At 57.1% G+C, this 19,080-nt stretch overlaps 3 protein-coding genes and 2 non-coding genes across 5 annotated transcripts; 2 read left to right on the top strand and 3 right to left on the bottom strand.

Moving 5' to 3' along the window:
* Window positions 1-189: 189 nt before the first annotated feature.
* BESB_036860 (uncharacterized protein) lies at window positions 190-6,807 on the top strand (the record flags this gene model as incomplete). The annotated part of the gene is made up of 10 exons (XM_029362272.1): window positions 190-551; window positions 1,187-1,247; window positions 1,534-1,662; window positions 2,271-2,330; window positions 4,021-4,420; window positions 4,876-5,006; window positions 5,273-5,308; window positions 5,412-5,735; window positions 6,084-6,133; window positions 6,582-6,807. 10 exons carry the CDS (start codon window positions 190-192, stop codon window positions 6,805-6,807), a joined length of 1,779 nt encoding a protein of 592 aa, XP_029221237.1.
* Window positions 2,595-2,667, bottom strand: BESB_041220. Its single transcript has one exon. It is a non-coding gene; the product is annotated as a tRNA-Arg (tRNA).
* Window positions 3,386-3,458, top strand: BESB_041190. The gene has a single exon. It is a non-coding gene; the product is annotated as a tRNA-Arg (tRNA).
* A 1,782-nt stretch (window positions 6,808-8,589) lies between the features above and the next one.
* Window positions 8,590-12,210, bottom strand: BESB_036870 (uncharacterized protein; the record flags this gene model as incomplete). The annotated part of the gene is made up of 2 exons (XM_029362273.1): window positions 8,590-11,417; window positions 11,802-12,210. The coding sequence occupies 2 exons, from the start codon at window positions 12,208-12,210 to the stop codon at window positions 8,590-8,592; spliced, it is 3,237 nt and encodes a 1,078-aa protein (XP_029221238.1).
* A 2,497-nt stretch (window positions 12,211-14,707) lies between these two features.
* Window positions 14,708-16,345, bottom strand: BESB_036880 (signal recognition particle (SRP9) domain-containing protein; the record flags this gene model as incomplete). Its single annotated transcript, XM_029362274.1, has 4 exons — window positions 14,708-14,772; window positions 15,065-15,191; window positions 15,705-15,773; window positions 16,274-16,345. 4 exons carry the CDS (start codon window positions 16,343-16,345, stop codon window positions 14,708-14,710), a joined length of 333 nt encoding a protein of 110 aa, XP_029221239.1.
* Window positions 16,346-19,080: the final 2,735 nt, after the last annotated feature.

Genomic DNA, 19,080 nt, shown 5'->3' on the forward strand with positions numbered 1-19,080 from the left:
GTTCGCGACGCGCGCAGAGCTGCGGCCTCTGCCTCCTGGAGCGTTGGAAGACGCGAAGCTTTGTCGCTCCACGCAGGCCCTTCCGCGCTCTCTTCCACGCTTCTCTCAGCCTCCTCTGCCGCACCGCATCTGTTGCCTTCGCGCAAATCTCGCTCCTCTCTCTCCTTGCGTCCTTCGCCCGCCCCCCCCATGCGCACGATTTTTCGGCGTTCTTCGCGCGCGGCTGTCGCGGCGCTCTCGCTGTCTGCCGCGTCGCCTGTCGCCGCGTCGCTGTCGCGTTCTCTGCGTGCGTTTGCGAGCCCCGTGCATCCTTCTTGCACGGAGTCTCTCTTTTCCGTCTCTGCTGCGCGCCTCTCTGCGCTGACGCCTCCGGCCTTCGCTTCTTCTTCTGCGAGTCCGTCCGCAGCGCTGCGCCAGCGGTTGAAGCGCCTGCTGGCGCGTCGCGCGCATGCCTCCGCGGCCTCCCCTCGCCAAACCGAAGACATCGTGCTGCTGTTCCTCTCGCTCTCGTGGGTCGCCGTCGCCTCTGGCCTCTTCGCGTACTTCAGGTGGTGAGGTTTGTTCGAGTGTTCTGTACATCCGCGCGCAGGAGTCTAATGGAAGGCCGATTGCGGGGTTGAGACTGTGTGTAGATCTTTGCGAGTGTGTTGCATTGCAGACCCAAGCGTTTTCCTTCGCTTTCGCGCCTCGGCCTCTGCGCTGCGGGTGCTGGGGGAGGCGGATCCCTGATGTGGGTGTGCTCTTGGCTTGTGTTAAGCCTTCCATTTTTCGGTTTTCCCTTCGCCTGTGAGTTTTCGCGTCGCGTTTCCTGCCGTGGTCCCCTTCTTCCCACCTGCTCGTCGCGTGTTGGCTGTGCTGGGATTTCTTTTCTCCGCGGCGCTTGGTCGCTTGGGCTTGGGAAGTTCGCCGTCGCTGCACTTCTGCGCATCCTCGTCTCCTCGTCGCGCGTTGAGGCACTTGCGTCTTCTCTCCTCGCGCGCGAGTTTCTTCGCGGCTGTGGTTGTCTGCTGGAGCCGCCCCGCGAGGTCTTTTGTTTTCCGTGCTGTGCCGGCGCTTCACTGGCGGCTTTTCCCCGGTTTTCGGGCTCCGACGCAGACGAAACATCCCTCGAAAAAGAAGCGGCCTGCTCGTGGCTCTTCTCTTTGGTTCATTGAGTCGCTTTGAGTTGTGTGTCGGATCTGCTTAGGAAAACCAACACGCGCGAGGCGCGACATCCGTACCTCGAAGAGGCGCGGCGTCTGATGGAGGTAGGAGGCGGTGATGGCTCGAGATGCAGAGAATCAGAGAAGAGTTCCGAGTCAGGCTCTGCGGTCGCGAAGGCGTCTCCCGATTCTCTACTTCAACACAGAAACGACGCGCGACGCTCTACACAGAGCCAGAGTGCACTACGCTACAGGGGGCACAGCCGGCAAGCGGCGGAGGACGCGAGAACGAGACACGTCGCGGCGCAGACGGAAGGCGAGAGAGGCGTGAGCGGAGCCGCCGCGGCTCTATGCACAAGTTGTTCTTTATTATTGTCTGATTTGAGTGCAGACTGACGAGAGAGTTCGAGATATCTTCGGAAGCCCCCTGGAGTTTCGCCCCGTCGCGGACACGACAGATTCCTCCGGCGTCTTCAAGCGCGCAAAGATGCAAGTCTCAGGACCGAAGGCCTCTGGCTCGGTGGGCGCAGAAATTCACTTCAAAATGTTTCCAAAAATGAACTTTTGCTTGCGCTCAACGCACTGAAACATTGCGGGAAGAGTCATCACGCATAGTCACGTATATCGTAGACAGGCGCGTACATATCTATCTACGTGTATCTCTCGATGTGTCTCTATTCCTCTATATATCTATCCATCCGTATATCTATATATCTCTCTAATCATCTGTTTCTCTGGATGTTTTTATGTGTATGTATTTGCATCTGTATATAAGTATGTGTGTGCCGTTCGAAGCTGACAGCCTCCACGGTGCGCGTAGTGAAGGGAGGCGGATGCCTGAGGTGCCCGCTACGTTATGTTGGCGAATATTTAGAGGAAAAAGATACAGAGTCAGGCATGCCTGTATCGAGATCCCAGTTGGGTCTGTCTGCCTGTCGCCGCGCTTCCGCCTGTGAGTTCTACGCCCGCAGTTGTGTTGCAGCCCCGCCCCCTTCGTGACAATTCGCGGATGATCTCTCTGTTTTCCTCTCGTTTTCTGCGTTTTGGAGATCGAGATGTCGGTTTTTTTTTTTAACTGCTCGCGGCAATGCGGTTGTCTTTGCGGTGTGTTCCATCGCACGCGCGCAGGCGTTCGTTTCAGCCTTCCTGCCAGACGGCGATGGCGAGGGCGACGACGAGGATTTCCAGGTGAGTTTGATGCAAAATGGAAAGTGTAAAGACACAGCTTTCTTCTGCCGTTGGCGACTCTTCGGCCTTCTTTTCTGCCGCGTGTGCGCCGGGCGGCGGTCGCGGTGCGCGCTCACGATGTGCATGCGGCTACGGCCTTCTGAGGAGCCATCTGTAGGGGAATAATCGTGCTTTTCAGCGCGATTTTTCCTTTTTTCTTGACTTCTCTCGAGGCACGAGAGTAGAAGACGGATGAAATCGGCATGGAAATTCGCCGTGAAAAACCACCCTCGGTGGGGGTCGAACCCACAACCTTTGGATTAGAAGTCCAACGCGCTATCCATTGCGCCACGAGGGCAGCAGAGAGAGCCCAACCTCCCCGCTGCGGTCGTATTGGCGAGCCTCGTGCCGCACCAATTCCTCCTTTTTCCGCCTTGTTTGCTGAGTCTGGACGCCAGCGTCAACCGCAGACGTTTTGAGGCGAAAGCACCTGCCGTCGCGCGGGCGCTTCGTGCCCTGTCTCTCCGAACGAGGTCGCTACACACGCCCTAACTCAGTAGTACATCGAGACAAAGAGGGCCTACTATATCTCCGTCTGCGTCTGTTTGTGTGTGGCGGCGTTGTGCATTCTATGATTGCGTGGGGCTTCCTCGATTTTTTTTTTCCAATTTTTTGGCTTTTTTTTCGCGAGGTCGGATGCCCTCTTCCCCTCCAGTCGAGGGTCGCAGCGAGAGTGTGGGGTTTCCACGAGGCACGCGGAGTTTTCCGCGGGCACTACTGCGCGGCATAGGCGAATCGCTGTCTCTCATGATGCACGCACCCTAATATACAACATATATATATACATATATATATTGTTGTATTTGTTTATATTATTATGCGTGGCTGTTTCTGTTCGCATGCCGAGCCACGTTCGCTGCGGCTAATCTCGAGTTTTCATTTGTTCGTGGGCAGCGCAGGCCTGCAGGGGGACCCTCGCAGCGAGTTTCTTTTTTTGAGTTTAGAAAGTGTAGAGGAGCCACGAGTGTTCGACTCCCGAATTCGGGAAGAAGACGCACGCAGCCGCGAGGCTGGTTGCCCTCGTGGCGCAATGGATAGCGCGTTGGACTTCTAATCCAAAGGTTGTGGGTTCGACCCCCACCGAGGGTGGAGTAGATCTCACTCCAAGGATACTCCCCTTGTTTGTCGGAGTCTTCCCTGGAGGTGTTGCGAGTCAATATCTGCTTTATCTGCGTCAAAAGGATGTTTTGTGAAACCTGAACCTCTGCGAGAGGCGCTGTCCGCAGTCTCTCACGGCATCTGAAGAGCTGTCCTCTCGCGAGTCAGACGGCTTTGAAGCAGCTTGCGCGTGTGTATTTCGGTGTCTGTCTTGAAAATGCGTCGTTCATGGCTCACAGCGGAGTCTCTCTCGCCGGCAACACGGTGTGCCTCACACTGGCGCGTGCATTCTCTAACAGCCACCTTCAAACACAGATGTCGATCTATCAATATGGGTTTATATTTATGTATATATTATATTATATATATAGGTATATACACATACATATCATCCGCACGTTTTGTGCTAGTATGCATATATATATATAGCTAAATATATAACTATATATACACGATATATATATGCCTTTTCAGTGTGAGGCAACGTGACGCTGTGCGCCTCTATATTTGCACCCTTTCTGTAGCGCATGTTCGCGACTTTGTTCTTACGTAGACGCTCTTCGCCGACGAGAAGGTTGACTGGATTGCGCTGCGCGAGCGGCCGTATCTGTTGAAGCAGTGGACGCTGGACGGCGCGCGGGCGCTCTACGCGGCGGGTCGCAGCGTCTTGCTCGGGGAAGTCTACGAGGAGGTCAGGCGGCGCGATCGCGCGCCGGACGCCGCAGCGGCGGGCTCCGGAAGCGAGAGACGCGAAGGCGCGAATGGCGGGCGGAAGACGCACTGGGTGCTCGACACGTTGTTTGTGCATAAGACTCCGGAGGCGAGCGCCGGGGAGACCCACGCCAGAGACAACGAAGGAAAAGGTGGAGAGCGAGCGGAAGCCGAGGCAAAGAAAGGGGAGACGAAGGCGCTCATCGCCGTGAAGGGAAATCCATACGACAACCCCGATATCGGTGAGCAAAAGGAGACGCCTGTGTCTCAACGTGGAGGCGTGGATTCAATCCTACGCCCTCACTTCCCGTTTGTTTGAACGCGAGACTCCGATTATTTGCATCTGCGGCGTGCGAAAACGGCAGCGAGATAGGTTTGTTGTGTTTGTCAGCTAGGAGATGCCTCTTCTCCTCCGCGTTCTGCTGCGCGATTCTCTGCACGCGTTCTCGCCGCTCGCTTCCTCTCTCTGCTTCGCTTTGGTCTTCTTTTCACAATCTTTCGAACCTTTCCGGGTCCTTCTTGCTGAGGGCTTCCTTCTTTCCGTCTCTTTCACCTGCACCGCGTCTACTTTGCATCTTGCTTACTCGTTCCTTTTCCATCATTGTCCCTCTTTTCTTGCTGGGCTCTGCTGCCCGGTGCGGCTTCCTGGCTCCTCTGAGTGATGGTGATTTTTTGTCCTTCTTTCCCATTTTTTCAGAGCCTTTCCTTAAGCCCGAGGGCGGCGCGCGCGCAGGCTCGCGGCACCCGATCGGGAGCTTCCTTCTTCTCGCGTGCCTTCTCCTTCTCTGTCGTCAGACCTACGCGGAGATTCGAGGCGCGATCGACCGCGTACGTTTTTTGCGTCGCCTCTGGTCTTCGCTCTTCTCGCTGGAGGCAGGCTCACTCTCGCGCGCTGAGCAAGCGACCGGTGGCACTGACTAGCGAAGTCTGCTGCGCGAGAGGCGTAAGCAGCCACGCAACTGGCCGTTGTTTTAAACAACGCCGTGTCTCCTTTTTGTTCGATTGACTCGCGAGGTCTGAGACGCGGTCGCTGTCTGTCTGTGTGCGCGGGACCTCAATCAAACGCTGCAGTTTTTTTCCTTTCTTCTTTTCAGGTGGTGTGCTACAAGTACCTCAATTACTTTGCGCAGGTAAGCACGCCAGAGCTCCGTTGAAAAGCCGGGGTTGCGTCGTCTCTCGCGCGTCTCGAGTTTAGATTTAAATCTCTTTCCACGTCGCGGTGTCTGTCTGCAGACTCACCCCGATCTTCGCCGCATCCTCCACGAGACTGCGCTTCGGAATGGTAACGGCGCGGGTGAGGCTTCAGGCGCGCGCGGCGGAGCGCCCACGCGGCCAGAGAAGGCCGCGCTGGCGCGCCTGCTCTCCGATCAAGACCTCAGCATCACCGTCGACTACTTCGCCGGAAAGATGACTCAGACGGCGTTGAAGGGCACCGCGTCGCTCTCCTTCTCCTACCCCGAGGCGAAAGGCGCGACGGAGACGCCGCGAATCGCCGCGCACACCGGAGGCGAGCAGCTCGAAGCAGAAGGAAGCAAAATCCCAAACGTCGCCGAGCTCGTAAGGCGCGCGCGAGGATGTCACGCGGCGCATGCGGCTTTCTGCCTTCCGCGCGCCTCTCCGGCGTTGAGACAACACTCATTATGAGATATCGTCATATATATATATATATAAAGGTTGCTGTCTTCCAGCAATGCACGCGGGTGTTTCACAGATCTCGACTGCAGAGACAATACTCCCACCGTTGAATATATTTTTACATATTTATTTTCATATATTTATTAATATTTATATGTCTTCCAGTGCAAATGGCGTATGTTGTCGGTACGAGGAAAGGGCTCGGGGTGTCTGGTCGCGATCGGTTCGCTTTTTTTATGGCGTTTGTATTTCGTGTCGCTTTTCTCGCAGTGTATCGAAGCTCTGCGACCCTCGCCAAGCGCACCCTTCAAGGCACTCGTGTAAGTTCGCCGATAAGTGCGTTTTTTCGAGTTCGCTGCCGGTTCCCCTCTGCGACAGCCTTTTGGTCTCCTCGCCGCGGAAGCGGCGCACGGTCCGCTCTGCGCAGGGAGCAAGTAATGCAGCTGCAGGATGTGTAGATACGTTTACGTGTCGATGCGTTCTGCTAAAATGTGGGCGAGGAATTCGTAGACGTAGAGATGCGGAGAGGCGAGTGATAGAGATAGGAGGCACTCTTGAGTAGACTGATTGATTGCAGGGCGTCTTGTTTCTCGGTTTCGTTTGATCGAGGCTGTGTTAGGGGCTAGCTGACAGCGGCGCTGGAAGCACGACTCGAGAAGTTCTCTTCATGCGAAAGCGTGCTGTGGCCTTTGCGTACGAGTTTCGTTCTCGAGTCCGCATGGACGAGGCTCTCTTGTTTGCGTCGTTCATTGGTTTTTTTCTTGTCAGGAGCTCCGTCCGCGTGATTCGCGAGCCCAGCCCTGAAGACGAAGTCGGCGACGGCGCGCCGTTTCCCCTGCTGCTTTCCTTCAATCTGCCGCCTGCACGCGTCGCGCCTTACGCGGCTTCCGCCTCGCTCTTCTCCTTCTCGTTCCTCGGGAGCAAGGCCTCGAAGAAGAAGAAGCGCGAGACGCCAGTCCCCGAGCCCGCGGAGACTAGGGGAAGGCGCAAGTAGATTCGAGCGAGAAAAGATGGAAAACGGAATGACGAAAAGGAAGGGCCTGCGACAGGGGAGGCGCGAGGAAAAAAGAGCAAACCTCTGGCTCTCCGTAGCCGCAGGTGCTTCAAGACGCCAGGCGAGCGTATCCGCCACACGAAGACGCGGCGGGACACACATATGAATTTGGAGCCCCTTGTCTCGTTTTCGTGATTGCCCTTTTCGAGTGATCTCTTTCCATTCCTGCGCGACGCGCTTCTGTGCAATCTGTCAGGCGATCCCACCTGGGCTCGCTCAGCTCCGTGGCTTCTGACGTTATGTCTTGTCTCTTGTGTCGAGGGCATTCCCTTTCCGCCGGCTGTCTGTCGCCGTTGTTTGATCTTTCGCTGTCGATTGATCTTCCGCTGTGATCTGATTGTCCGCTGTCGTTTGATTGCGTTGTGCGCTTTCTTTGTCTCTCTGCCACCGGCCTGCATTGCCGTCGCATGTCTTTCCACTGCGATACGGCGCCTTCTCGCTGTCTCCGGGTGACTACTCTGTGCCCGTTGGCAGTCTTTGCTCGTCTCTGGTCTCCTCTTTAGCCGCGGTTCATGGTGCACCCTGTGTCTAACTCTGAAGGCTCGGCCTCTGTTTTCTTTTGTTTTTGCTTGTCTGTCGCCTGCCCGACACCGCGTGCATCTCTCTGCTTCGCGAGAGACTCTTGTTTCGAGTAATCGCTTTTTCTGAGACCGCCCGCTCCCAGGCTTTCGACGCCTGTTGCCGACTCACGGAGTGGTGAGGTGAGAGCTCCCAAGCGCCTCCTCTGCGATTCCTCCGCCGCTGTCGAGCGGCGGTGTGCGCGGATAAATCGAAGTGGATGCAAGCCACATCGAAGTAGATATACGCTTAGGCAAAAAGAATGTCTCTAGTCGAAAGAACGGCAGAAGCGGAGCGAGGCGGATGCGCATGATCATTCGAAAAACGAAGGGGAGCGAACGTACAGCGACAGGCAGATGCTGAGCGACACTGTCTTGCGCGCAGGCGGAAGCCGGGCGTCTCGCGAGATACACAGGTACCTCGTCGGCGCCCGATGAAAAATTGGAATCTAAATATACAGCTACATGTATATACATCGATGTGTGTAGTTCGGCGAGACACCAGACCCCCGTCTTCTCGCTCGAGGGTCGCGAGACACCTGCCGATTCGCCTCTGAGGCAGCTCCCCGGAAATCGAAAGGCTGTTTTAGCGAATCTGCCATAACTGCTTTTTTAAGCCTCGCGTGGCGGAGACCGCGGAACGCACGCGCGCACAGGAGAAGATCTCCGCTTCCTGAAGACGTCAAAGTGCTGTAGAAAGCCAGCAAAAGATCAAGTGGAGACACAGGGCAGGCAGCCTGCACGAACCCCGTCCTCTCCGCCGGTGCGAAAGAAGGCTTTTGCGGAGTCTTTATTTGCGCCGCGCCGCTGTCGTTCTTGTCTCTTCAAGTCTCTTGCTTACGTCTCTCGGCGTATGAATCCGTTCGCGCGCTGGGCCTGCGCCGCTCCGTCTCTCCTCGTCTGTCCGTCTCGGTCGTATCTCTCTCTCGCAGGGCGTTTGCGTGTCTCTCTCCAGTTCATCGGCTGTTTGTCATTTTGCAGCACTCGCCTAGAGACACCGCGCACCAGGGTGGACCATCAGCTTCCGCAGAGACCTCGAGACATGTTTGCGGGCGCTGATTCGTCAGCCCTCGCTCTCCCCCTCGACGGCGCTAGTGGCTCGCCGTCTTTGTTCGCTCTCGCGGCTCCACGCACCTTCTGTCTGCGAGGTGATGCTCGCTTCTTCTCACGCGTCGAAAGCAGGCCGCGTGAGGGCGAGCATAGGTCTCAAGTCAAGGAGGGCTCTATCGATGGCGCCAATCAGTTGCAGCAGCTCTTTGACTCGTTCGTTGAGGTGGCAGTCTAGCGCCGCGTCTCTCACCATGACACTCCGCTCCTGCGCCGCCGCTTCGCCAGCTGCCCGCGGCTCAGCGAGCTCCTTCCGCGCGCGGCGCTGCGCCTCGTGCTGTGCGAGGTACCTGCATAGCGTCTTCCATACCTGCGGATGCAGCTCGCGAAAGAGCCCGAAGAGATCTTCCTGGAAGGCGCACAGGTCCTCGAAGGAAACGAGCCCGGTGTCCTGCCCAACGAACCAAGGCTTCTTGCACAGCGCGAGGCCCGCTGCCTCCGCTGCCACGCGCGCCGCAGAGGACAGCGACTTTTCCCGCTCGCGCTCCTTCGCCCGCTCCTCCCCAGTCGGCGGCGCAAACAGCAGCGTCGCCGCCGCGCGAAGAAGCACGACTTGCTCAGCCGCGCTGAACGAGCGGCCTGCGCGCTGAGCTGTACATACACCTGACGCGATCCGCAGACTGACGAGCTCTTCTTCCTCCCAAACGTCCACGAACAACTTGAGCGCCGCCATCATCTCCTGGCGCTCGGTCTGACTCCGCAGCACCTTCTGCTGCCACGCAAATGCACTGGCTGCGGCCGAAAGCAGCGGCGAGGGATCGTACGCGCTGGAGTCCACTCCCGGCAGGCCTGAGATCTCCCGCTCCGCCGCGCCCGTCTCCTGGATACCTGATTTCGCGCAGCTCGCATGCTTGTGGCAGAGGTCTTTGAGTGCCTCAAACAGCACCTCCGGGGGGGGTGGGTTCTCTTGGAGCGACGGCGAGAAGCACGAGGCGGAGAGCGCAGCGCATGCATCTGCAGATAGGAGCGCTGGTGAGCTTGAGAGAAGAAACTCGACGTCGACCATCGGGTAGAAAGAGCCGACACCCCCGCCACTCTTTCGCTTCGCCCCGGAGGACGCGCGAAGAGAACTCTCCTCGTCCAACTTCCGCCTGGCGTCCGCCGTTGCTTCAGCGCAGGCCTGGCGCCCCGAGTAGATGCGGCGACCCTTGTTGAGTTGGTGCATGCTCTGTCTTTCGAGTTGCGCGTCGGGGTTGAATACGACGGTCTTATCCACAGAGGAAATGAGCGCCTCTTGCGCAACCTCGACAGCCTTCCGCAGCGTCGCTTCGCCGAGGGACGTGTCTCCGTGGATCGTCGAACTGAGCACGCGGCTCCACTGCCTCTCTTGCTTCGTCAGGTCCGCGCCAACGCCGGCGGCCGCCGCACTCCCGGGTGTGCATACACCTGGCGGCGTGTCGAGGACGCAGAGAAGCGACAGCGAAGAATTTTTCTCGCCGGCAGTTGCGCCTGTCTGACTCACAAGCTGGCCGTAGTAACTGCTGAGAGAAGCGAACGGTAACACGGGTAGGGCACCGGCCTCTGCGGCGTCCGCCACAGACACGCCTCCGGGTGTACTTACACCCCGTCCTACTGCCTGGGACTTCCTGCTCGCCCCAGCGGCGGGTAGGACGGCGCGGGCGGAGGGCGACGCGAGGAGGTTTTTCACATTTTGTTTCAGCTGCTCAGTCGCGGCGGCGTGTGCGTCGAGTCCATCAATGACTAACAGGACGTTCTGTCCGGCGGCCTGGCTCGCGAGAGCAGCCTTCAGTGCGAGCATCGGCGCAGTGTAGATACAGCAGGGCATCTGCTGCATCTCAGGGTGGGCGTACAGAAAGAGAAGCCCAGGCGGCACGCATGGTTGCTCGTCGCTCTTGCGCCCACCCGCGCCTCGCGCGAGGCCCTGAGCGGCCGCCGTCACAGCGGCCTCCCTCCCGAGCTTCGCAAACTCGTCTGCGGTCGCCCGTTTGCTTTCTTCATCCCCGGCGCGCCACCACGGCGCGGCGCGGACGGCCTTGGCCGCGGCCGCCCCGAGCAGCGACATCGAAGCCGTAGCGGAGGGGATCGCCACCGAAGTCAGGGTGTCGAGCCAGCGTTCCAGCGCCGACAGCGGAGACGCCCGCAGAGAGAGGAAAATGACAGAAGGTGGCGGCAAGCGCAACGCGCGCTCGGTCTCTGACGGTGAGGCAAGTCCTGCAGCGGCTGCCGAGAGACTGGAGCGAACGGACGCAGCCGCCGCGGTGATCGCCGCAGGACTCGCCTTGGCCAGCGGCGAGGAAGAGGAGACAAGGTGCGAGGCCACGAGCGGCAGGAGGGATGTGGACTTGCCTGTCCCCACAGGCCCGACGACCGCGCCCGACGCGCCCAGCTGGAGCGGAGACAGCGCGTCGAGCACCACGGAGCCTGTAGGGAGCAGAGCCGTCGCCGCAGAGCCTCGGGGCTGCGACGGAGCTGTCCCCCGCGCGGGCAGCGAGAAGAGATTCCAAAACTCCTGAGGCTCCCGCGCAGCATCAGAAGCGGTGGCGGCATCGGCGGCGTCTTGGGACGGCGTGTTGCCAGAGGCAAGAGTAGAGAGCAGCGAGAGAGGCGCGTGCCGAAGGAGCGGCAACGTGATCTGCTTTCGGTCCTTTTCTGAAACGCCGCCGCAGCTGTCGCCGACGAATAGTCTGCACACGTCGCCCACGAGAGGCGCCCTGCTCACCGCGCAGCCGGGAGCAGAGGGGGCGGCGGCAGGCGCCGGAAGGGCACGCATGCAGTCGCCGAGAAGCCCTACGAGAGTCAGATCTTGGTCGAGCAGCTGCAGGACAACGCCAAGATGGAACGACGAGGCAGCTGAGGCGTCTCCGTCGAACGCCACTAGGCTGCCGACAGACGCCGCGCCCAGGCCGCGCACCAGAAGGACGTCAGCTGCAGACAGAGACAGAAGGAAGGTTCTGGATGCGCTGCTGCAAGCCTGCATGCTTTGAAAACTTCACGCGCAGCCGGCGAGCGGAGCCCGGCGCAGGAAAGAACTCGAGCATGCAAGAGACACAAACGAGATGCAACGTCTGCAGACCAAGACCAGAATCGAGGGTGACTCAGAAGAAAGGCAGAATTGGAGAGTTCCGGATGCGGTTTGGAGAGATGGAAACGACGCAAGAGCCGCGAGAAGCGCGGGACGGAGGGCGGAGCTGCGACGAGGGCGGCCGGAGAGCCTCCGGCGTGTCAGTTAACCGAGAACTCAAGCGTGCATCATTCCCCTCTCTCCTCCTACGGGCTGCACACAGGAATGAATAGGCCTCCGTCTCTCACCTGTGGCTGCGACGACTGCGCCTTCAAATCTTCGGTCGTAGCCTCCTTGGGAGAACCCCGGGGCGGCCTCTCCGGTCTCGAGTCTGCGTTCCAACTCATCGAGGCCCAGCAGGTTTCCGCGCCTCGTGGAGAAGGAACGCGCAGACACGTCGAAACATGCGCCGGAAGAACAAAGCGCAGACGCGCCGCAGGTTGGTCTCTCCCAGTGTCTGCACAGCTGATGGGCGCCGCCGAGCTGGCGGGCGGCTGCTGGCAAAGGCTGCGGCTGCGTGTGTGACTCCACGCGGAGGCGGGAGCCGCCAAGCCTTCTGTATCCAGTGAGAATCTCCTCGCGCGCAGGGTTTGCCTGCCTCAGCGCCGCACAGAGGCCATTTGCGCGGAGCTGCAGAGTTTTTGCGGCCCTAGCCATCTTCTTGCCGCTTGCGGTGTGCTGCAACGGGGAATCCGCCTCCGCAGAAACACGAGCTCTCTGCGAGTACGGCGAGCTGAAGCTACGGAAGCTGCGCGACGAGGAATCAACTCAGATCTGCCGCGTAGCGAAGGCAAGAAATTCGAAAGAGACTCCCCGTCGGTGGAGCAACTCAGGCAGTGTCATACTCCTCTCTCGGGTTGAGAGAAGGCGCGCACGCGCGGACAGCCCCGGCATGGAATTACGAGTACGAATTTCTCTTGAAGAGTTCTCAGTCATGCGTCGGTTTCGAAGAAGCGCAGACGCATGCATGTGTGAGCCTTAAAAAGAGCACAGGCGGCTTCGATGACGATGCGGAAAGGAACAGAAAGGAACGGCGGACACACCCAGCGACCGGCGAAAAACCGTCACGCAGCATGCAAACGAAAAACTAGCCAGCCAGCTGAACGTGCAAAAGGTCGCCTCCCGTGCTTGTCTCGACGACAACGGGAGAGAGGCTCGTGGCCAGGGGGGTGAAAAACATCCACAAGATGAATGAACAGGAGTGCCGCAGGAAAAAAGACGAGGGAAACTTCATTGAGCTCCATCAACGGGCTTCGCTTCGCCGAGCCCGTTGACGACCCTGCGTCTCACGCCCTGTTAAAGAAGCCGCAGCTGCGCCAGCACTCGCCAAAGCCCCTATCTCCCACGCGAAAAAACGCGTCTCGCATGTCTCAGTCCCTCTCTTTCTGCGCAAACAACGGGTTCTCTTCGCGTGGCTACGTAGAGGTACGTAAATAGGTTCCCCAATCGAGCGGCCGCACAGCGTAGCTGGTTCAGCAGGACACGCAGGACAGCACACCGCGTGACACGAAACCGAAAGAGGGGAGAACCCGCATTGCGTAACTCAGAGATATGCAGTGCGAGACTCTAGAAGGAACTGTTTGCTGAATGCGCAAAAGAATCGTATCTATTGGATTCGGCGTAGATAGCTGCAGCACGGTACGCAGTCCAGCACAGAGTGTGTCGTCTAGTTGTTCGAACGAGACACCGGAGAGAGAAACTAAGAAAGAGGAGGGCAAGTGAGCTCCGTAGCAGCCAGACGCCTCGACTATGACGAGTAAATGCCGCGGAGGCAAAAGAAGAAGGCAGACGACCAGGTCATGTCCCTGAGGGATTGAGGCCTCTCCATCTTGAGTGTCTCTAAGTGAAACTGAACAGTGTTTCGAGGTAGTGCAACTAGATGGGTAGGACTGCTTTCACTTGCAGGCACGTCAGACCATTTTTGCTCCAGCCTCAGCTTCGTCACGCTGGAACTCAGTGCCTTGCGGCGATTGACTTCACCCGTGGATTCTCAGTTAGAGTAGGTCGGTCTAGCCTAAGACTCAAAATACGAGGATACAGAGGTCACAGTACACTAGATCTTCTATATACGTACCGTATTTCTCACTGGCACCAGCGAAATGTCCGTAACTCGTATCAAACCCTCGATCTGACGCGACGCTTATACGACGCCTCAATTGCTAAGTGCCGCGAAATTCTCCTTTCTGTGTAACAATCAAATCGCGCTACTCGAGAGGCGTGCGCCAGTCACTCTGCGTGTCAGTGAAAGGCTCAGGGCATGGGTGGTGCCTCAAATTCTCATTGTATGACCCTCAGAATGTTTCGCAACGCAGGGAGGTTGTCAGTCGGGAGACGGCCGAGGAGAAACGTAGTGACGACTCTTGTTTGTTCCTTGCAATTGGAAGCTTCGCCGGCACCCGTGCGACGGTCAGGAGGGATGCATCCCCGCCTCAAATGGATGGCAAAAGAGAACCGAAACACCGCTTTCGCTCTAACTGCGCCTGCTGCTTGTATAAGCTACGTCTTCCAAAAAGTCGAAGCAGAGCGTGCGTAGTGCATGCTGAGATTCACGGTTTCTCTTCACATGACCAGTCGAATGTGAGTCCCACGCGTCCATCAGTGAAGGCGTCCAGGCGGCAGCCCAGCTAGCCACAAATTGCTCCTTCAGAAGCGCAGATGCGACAGTGTTAAACCCGAAAAGCCGAGCGGAGGTTGAAGATGGACTGTACGTCCTGTATCGCAGGCTCTTCACGAGTTTGCAATTGGAAAACGTAGCGCAGAGGGCGCGTGGTCGCTCTCCGCGAGAGGTCACGCCACCGTTTCACTGGGTTGTCTTCCACCTACTTTTGACACACCTCCACAGCGCTGAGTTGCGTGTGTTTTGCTACTGAGCTCGAATAAGCAAAGGCCCTATAGTTCCCACAAAACTGCGACCTAGCATTTTCCTTTGTGGATATGAGCTCCTCCGGCGTTTCGCGAACTCTGCATCTCACTTTTTTTCGTATGCAGCTTCGAACAGCTCGCTGTTCACGTGGTGTTGTTTGTCCAGCGGGGAAAATAGAAGAACAGACACAGCGAAAACATGCCGCTTACAGGATGACCAAGGAGCAGCTGTCAGAAAGACACGGATAGGAGGAGGAACTACACAGAAACAAAGGCACTCTGTTGGTTGTCTTCACGCCCCTCTTTTCCTTCGTCGCGTCTTCGCCTCGCGCTTGCCTTGTGCCGAGTCGCCGCCCGCTGCGTCGCACACCCGCACAATCGAATTGTTTTCGAATGTGTCTCAAGGTCAAGTCACGCAGGCGGCAAGCAGGTGCGGCCAGGAAAGCGCTTTCGCATCAGACTGTCTTTTCCAGGGCATCTCTGCACTTGTGTAGGCGTGAACCCACGCACGCACATCGGCGGAAGAAACAATCTGCCTTCTAGAACGCTGCAGCGATTCCAGCTGGTGCCTAAGCAGACGCATGCGATGAACCTCTCTACGCACGACACGCCGTGGAGAGGCGCGCAGATTGAAGCAAATTCAACGTACTCGGCAAAAAGTCAAAAGGCAAGTCCTCGACAGACGACGAAGGGCGCAGAGTCCATTGCATGAACGCGCGCCCGAAGCGGTCGATGTTCTTCATCTCTGCTGGGCTCGAGGCCTTATACTTGACGCACTGAAAAAGAAAATTCCACGAACACACATTTTATTAGCACAACACAGACGCGGGTGAAACGGGGATCGTTTAGTCGACGGAGGACATCCGCACCGGGCGAGGGTGCTTCACCTGAATACACTCTGATCAAAGAATCCTGATAGATCGCGGCATGTACGCTCTATCCTAGGCCCACAGGAAAGTCAGAGAACAGGCAGAAGCTTGAGGTGTCTCACGCCGCGATCCAGCGACATTCGCACACCGCCAGCAGTATTCTGCGGGGCGTGCATCCGCAGAGGTCAACGCCAACAGCCAAACGTGAGAGCACGACGTAATTACATATATATAAATATATATAGTTGTATGAAACTCCGGCCTCCAGAAGGCCACAGACTACTCATGGAATCGCAAAAATCGTGTCTCTCTGGCCTTCGGCGGCAGACGCCGTGCACCATGATGCATCCCCCAGGCGCCCGGTAAAACCGCTCAACTCGAGAGCCCAAACACAAACGTAACACTTTCACGAGAGCTCACCGTGACATTGTCTGTGACCTTCAAGGTGAGCTCCGCAGCCTGTCGCTTGTACTTAATCGTGCAGCGCGTCTGTCGGCAGCAAGACAAAGAGCCACGGCACCTTCTGCGTGAAAACGCGCGCAAACATGCTACCTAATACCGACAGATGTCTTTCCTTAAGCTAACTACGTGCGCGGCTTTCCACGCACGCACGGAACACGTCGCTTCGCTCGAAATGTGTGTCATTCTTCACGGCATTTTGTAGAGGAGAGTCGTATTTACGATAGAGCCGCGTTCCTCGTACACGCAACAGGATGTACATGTAGACTGAAATCCGAGAAAGGCGCACATCCAGGCCTGAATACAATCCTGGGGCGTAGCTGCGCAGCATGCGTTACACACGCAGAGATGTGCAGAGAGCTACAGAGAAGCGCACGCACGTAGCTAGAGCGCGCAGTCATAAAACAAGCAGCGCATAGTCTTTTAAGGGTGACCCTTCTCGCTGCACATGCCCTACAGCGAAGCGCATAGACAAACGCAGAAGTCTCCGAAGCCCGACATGAGCAGGTGCCGTTGGAGTGGAGTCTCACCGTGTTCGGGCTGTGTGTGATCATGTCTCTGACTGCAAGCACGAAGGCTTGCCAGTCAGAAAGGAGCACCATTTTGGCAGGGCAAACGGTATTCTAGAGTGACACGCGTTCCTTGTCTCTGCACACTCGCGTGTTTGCCCCTTTCTCGCTCTGATACCCCGCGCCAGCGCAGTCTCCTCTTGTCAGGGTGAACCCCCCTTGCTTCAGTATCCAATCCCTTGTGTTCTTCGCCTTCTCGTGGAGAACTCTGCGGACGCAGCGAGGTCCTCGGGCCGTCCCGGTCAGGCTTGCAAAGCAAAGAGAGGAAGGAATCCGGCAGAAAAGGAGGCAGCTCGGCGAGTACGAGCAGGCAGCGAGACGACGAACGAGTTCTGAGGAGGGATAAGGGTGTGCGGTTAGACACGTTCAGACGCTATATCGAAGGACGAAGGAGAAGCTCGTGGCTGTAGGCCGAAACTATCGAAAGAGAGAAGAATACACACATCAGAAGGACGGAAACGAGGAAAAAAAGACGAAAGACGGTCGTGTACCGGGCGACCACGGGATGGGGAGAAGTCCGGACTGCTAAGTTCATGCGGCGCAGCAGTTGCTTCTGGAACTCGTCAAAAAACAAAAAAAAATCAAGGAGAGGCAGAAGCTAGCAGAGAAAAGATAAGAGAAAAACGTATCTCGTACGGCGCGAACCAGTTCGCGAGAATATGCCTTCGAATCGAAGCACGCGCCACCCTCGAGAGATCGACGGGGTACGAAGAGGAAGAAGAGAGAGACATGGAAACAAAAAGGAGGCGAAAACAAAGAGGAGCAGAGAACACAAGTTTAGTAACAGTGTTCGCAGCGGGCAACCCGTACCGTGAGTATTTTCAGCTGGCAATAGCCTCGCGTCCGGGTGTATGTACACCCCAGACGACATAGAAAGGAGAAATGGGGTACGCCTAAAAATGTCGCGGAACGAGGAAGACATGCGCCAGTGAGGCGAGTCGCACGGCCATGCGTTGTCGACCGGCCTGCACCGCAAAATGGAACAGAGAAAGTGAAACGTCTCTCGGAAATATTCTGCCACTTTATGCCCGCACGGCGCACGCATGCATGTTCATGTCGAGAAAAAGCAGGTGACTCTGCATGCGGCAAAACGAAGACAAAAAAGCCGTTCCGCCGCGTAAACGGCGCCTCGATGGAGGGCTGAGTGAAGCAACCAACACCCCCAAGTGAATATTATCTTCAAACGGAGAATGAATGCCGGCGGGTTTTCCATAGCATGGTACGCGACGTACACACTTCCGTAGTGATATGCTGGGCGACGGTTGGTGAGACCGCAGTCAACCGAACGCTGTGTTTTCCCATCTCCCTTGCGGTTGTGTAGCAGGTTAAAGGAGAGCACGAACGGGAAGGAAGGTCTTCCAGGTGTCTTTCACTCTCCAGTTGGCGGTTCTGGCAGTTCCTCAAGCTCCCTGGAGACGTGCGCAGTCCCGCCAACGCCTATCCGCCGAGTCAATATAGTTCGAGACCTTATCATGTCCTCGGGGCTCCGTAGGTCGACGTTCCAGCTTCCAGTTTGTTCACGTACCACTTACATTCGTACGTGCATATGCACGCGTGTAGATACTCCGGAGAGCAAACTTCACCCGGCGAGCCACGCGTCCCGTGAGCAGACAGTTCTCCGTCCTGTCGCAGATTTGTTTCGCGCATGGAAGATTATTTCGCACAAGCATTCGGAGATTTCCTTGTTTTACCCTTGGAGACCAGGAAAACGAGGAGAAGGCGGAAGGGTGAAAACAGTCGAAGGATTATTCTTTGGCTACATGCTGGCAGGAGGAGTATGTACACAGAACAGTCTTCCTCATTTCCGTGATCTGCAAACGCTGACAATAGGTAAACACGTTCCTCTTGGCGAAAGAAAATACAACCAGGAAGCTGCTGAAAGGCATACACAGGGTAGCTTCAGGCCACCGAGTGGTCGTGCACGTGTCAACCGAGGCTGTAGGAATTAAGGGAATAACGCAGGCGTTACGAACCTGAATTCGTCGCCACTGTATATTTTCTTGGCTGTAACCATGGGTACGATTAAATTCGGGGGCGACTGTTCGTCGAAGTTGTACGTGGGAAGAGGTAGACGGATTCATTTGTCTATACGCATGTAACGGACGAATATGCTTGTGTGCGTTTGCGCCAAAAGCTTCCATCTGACCTGTTCAGTCGACTGCCTCGACAATGCAATTGGCGGAACATGTTTCAAGTCGTGGTGCATATCCAGCATCTCGCATATTCAGCAGAATACCTAAATCTCTGCACAACGCACAGGCCACTGAGTGTTCTTAGACGCTGCCCTCCGGTGAGCTGGGCACATCCCTAAACGCTGCTGCTTACGGCAGGCTCTCTCGTGATTTGTTTCTCCCCAAGCAAGCAACTTGAAACCTCTTGTGTTCCAGCCCTGCCAAATATCGAAACGCATGCTTCGCTGCTAGAGAGGACTCACTCAGCTGTTGATGCTTCCGAGACTCAACGCGCGCAAATCAGATGGCGGTCGAGCTCTCCCAGGGCTGCCCGTACTCTCGCGAGCGTCGCGGTGCTCTATGCAGTGTAGCACCTGTTTGAAAAACGTCTCCTGAGCAGCAGGTTGCTCGTGAATTATACATCACCTGCAGGAGGCGTGCGCTGCCTGGGATCTCGTAGTCTGCTCTCTGCAGTGCCTGGCTAACGCAGCACAGTGGCGTTTGAGGGTGCACAGAGACCAGCCCTGCAAAGGCTGCGCGGGGTTGGAGGTCAGGGGCTCACAGTTCAAGCTACGGAACGGGGCGGCGCTCGTTGCG

This window comes from Besnoitia besnoiti, chromosome II (assembly GCF_002563875.1).
Source record: "Besnoitia besnoiti strain Bb-Ger1 chromosome II, whole genome shotgun sequence".
Taxonomy (NCBI): domain Eukaryota; phylum Apicomplexa; class Conoidasida; order Eucoccidiorida; family Sarcocystidae; genus Besnoitia; species Besnoitia besnoiti.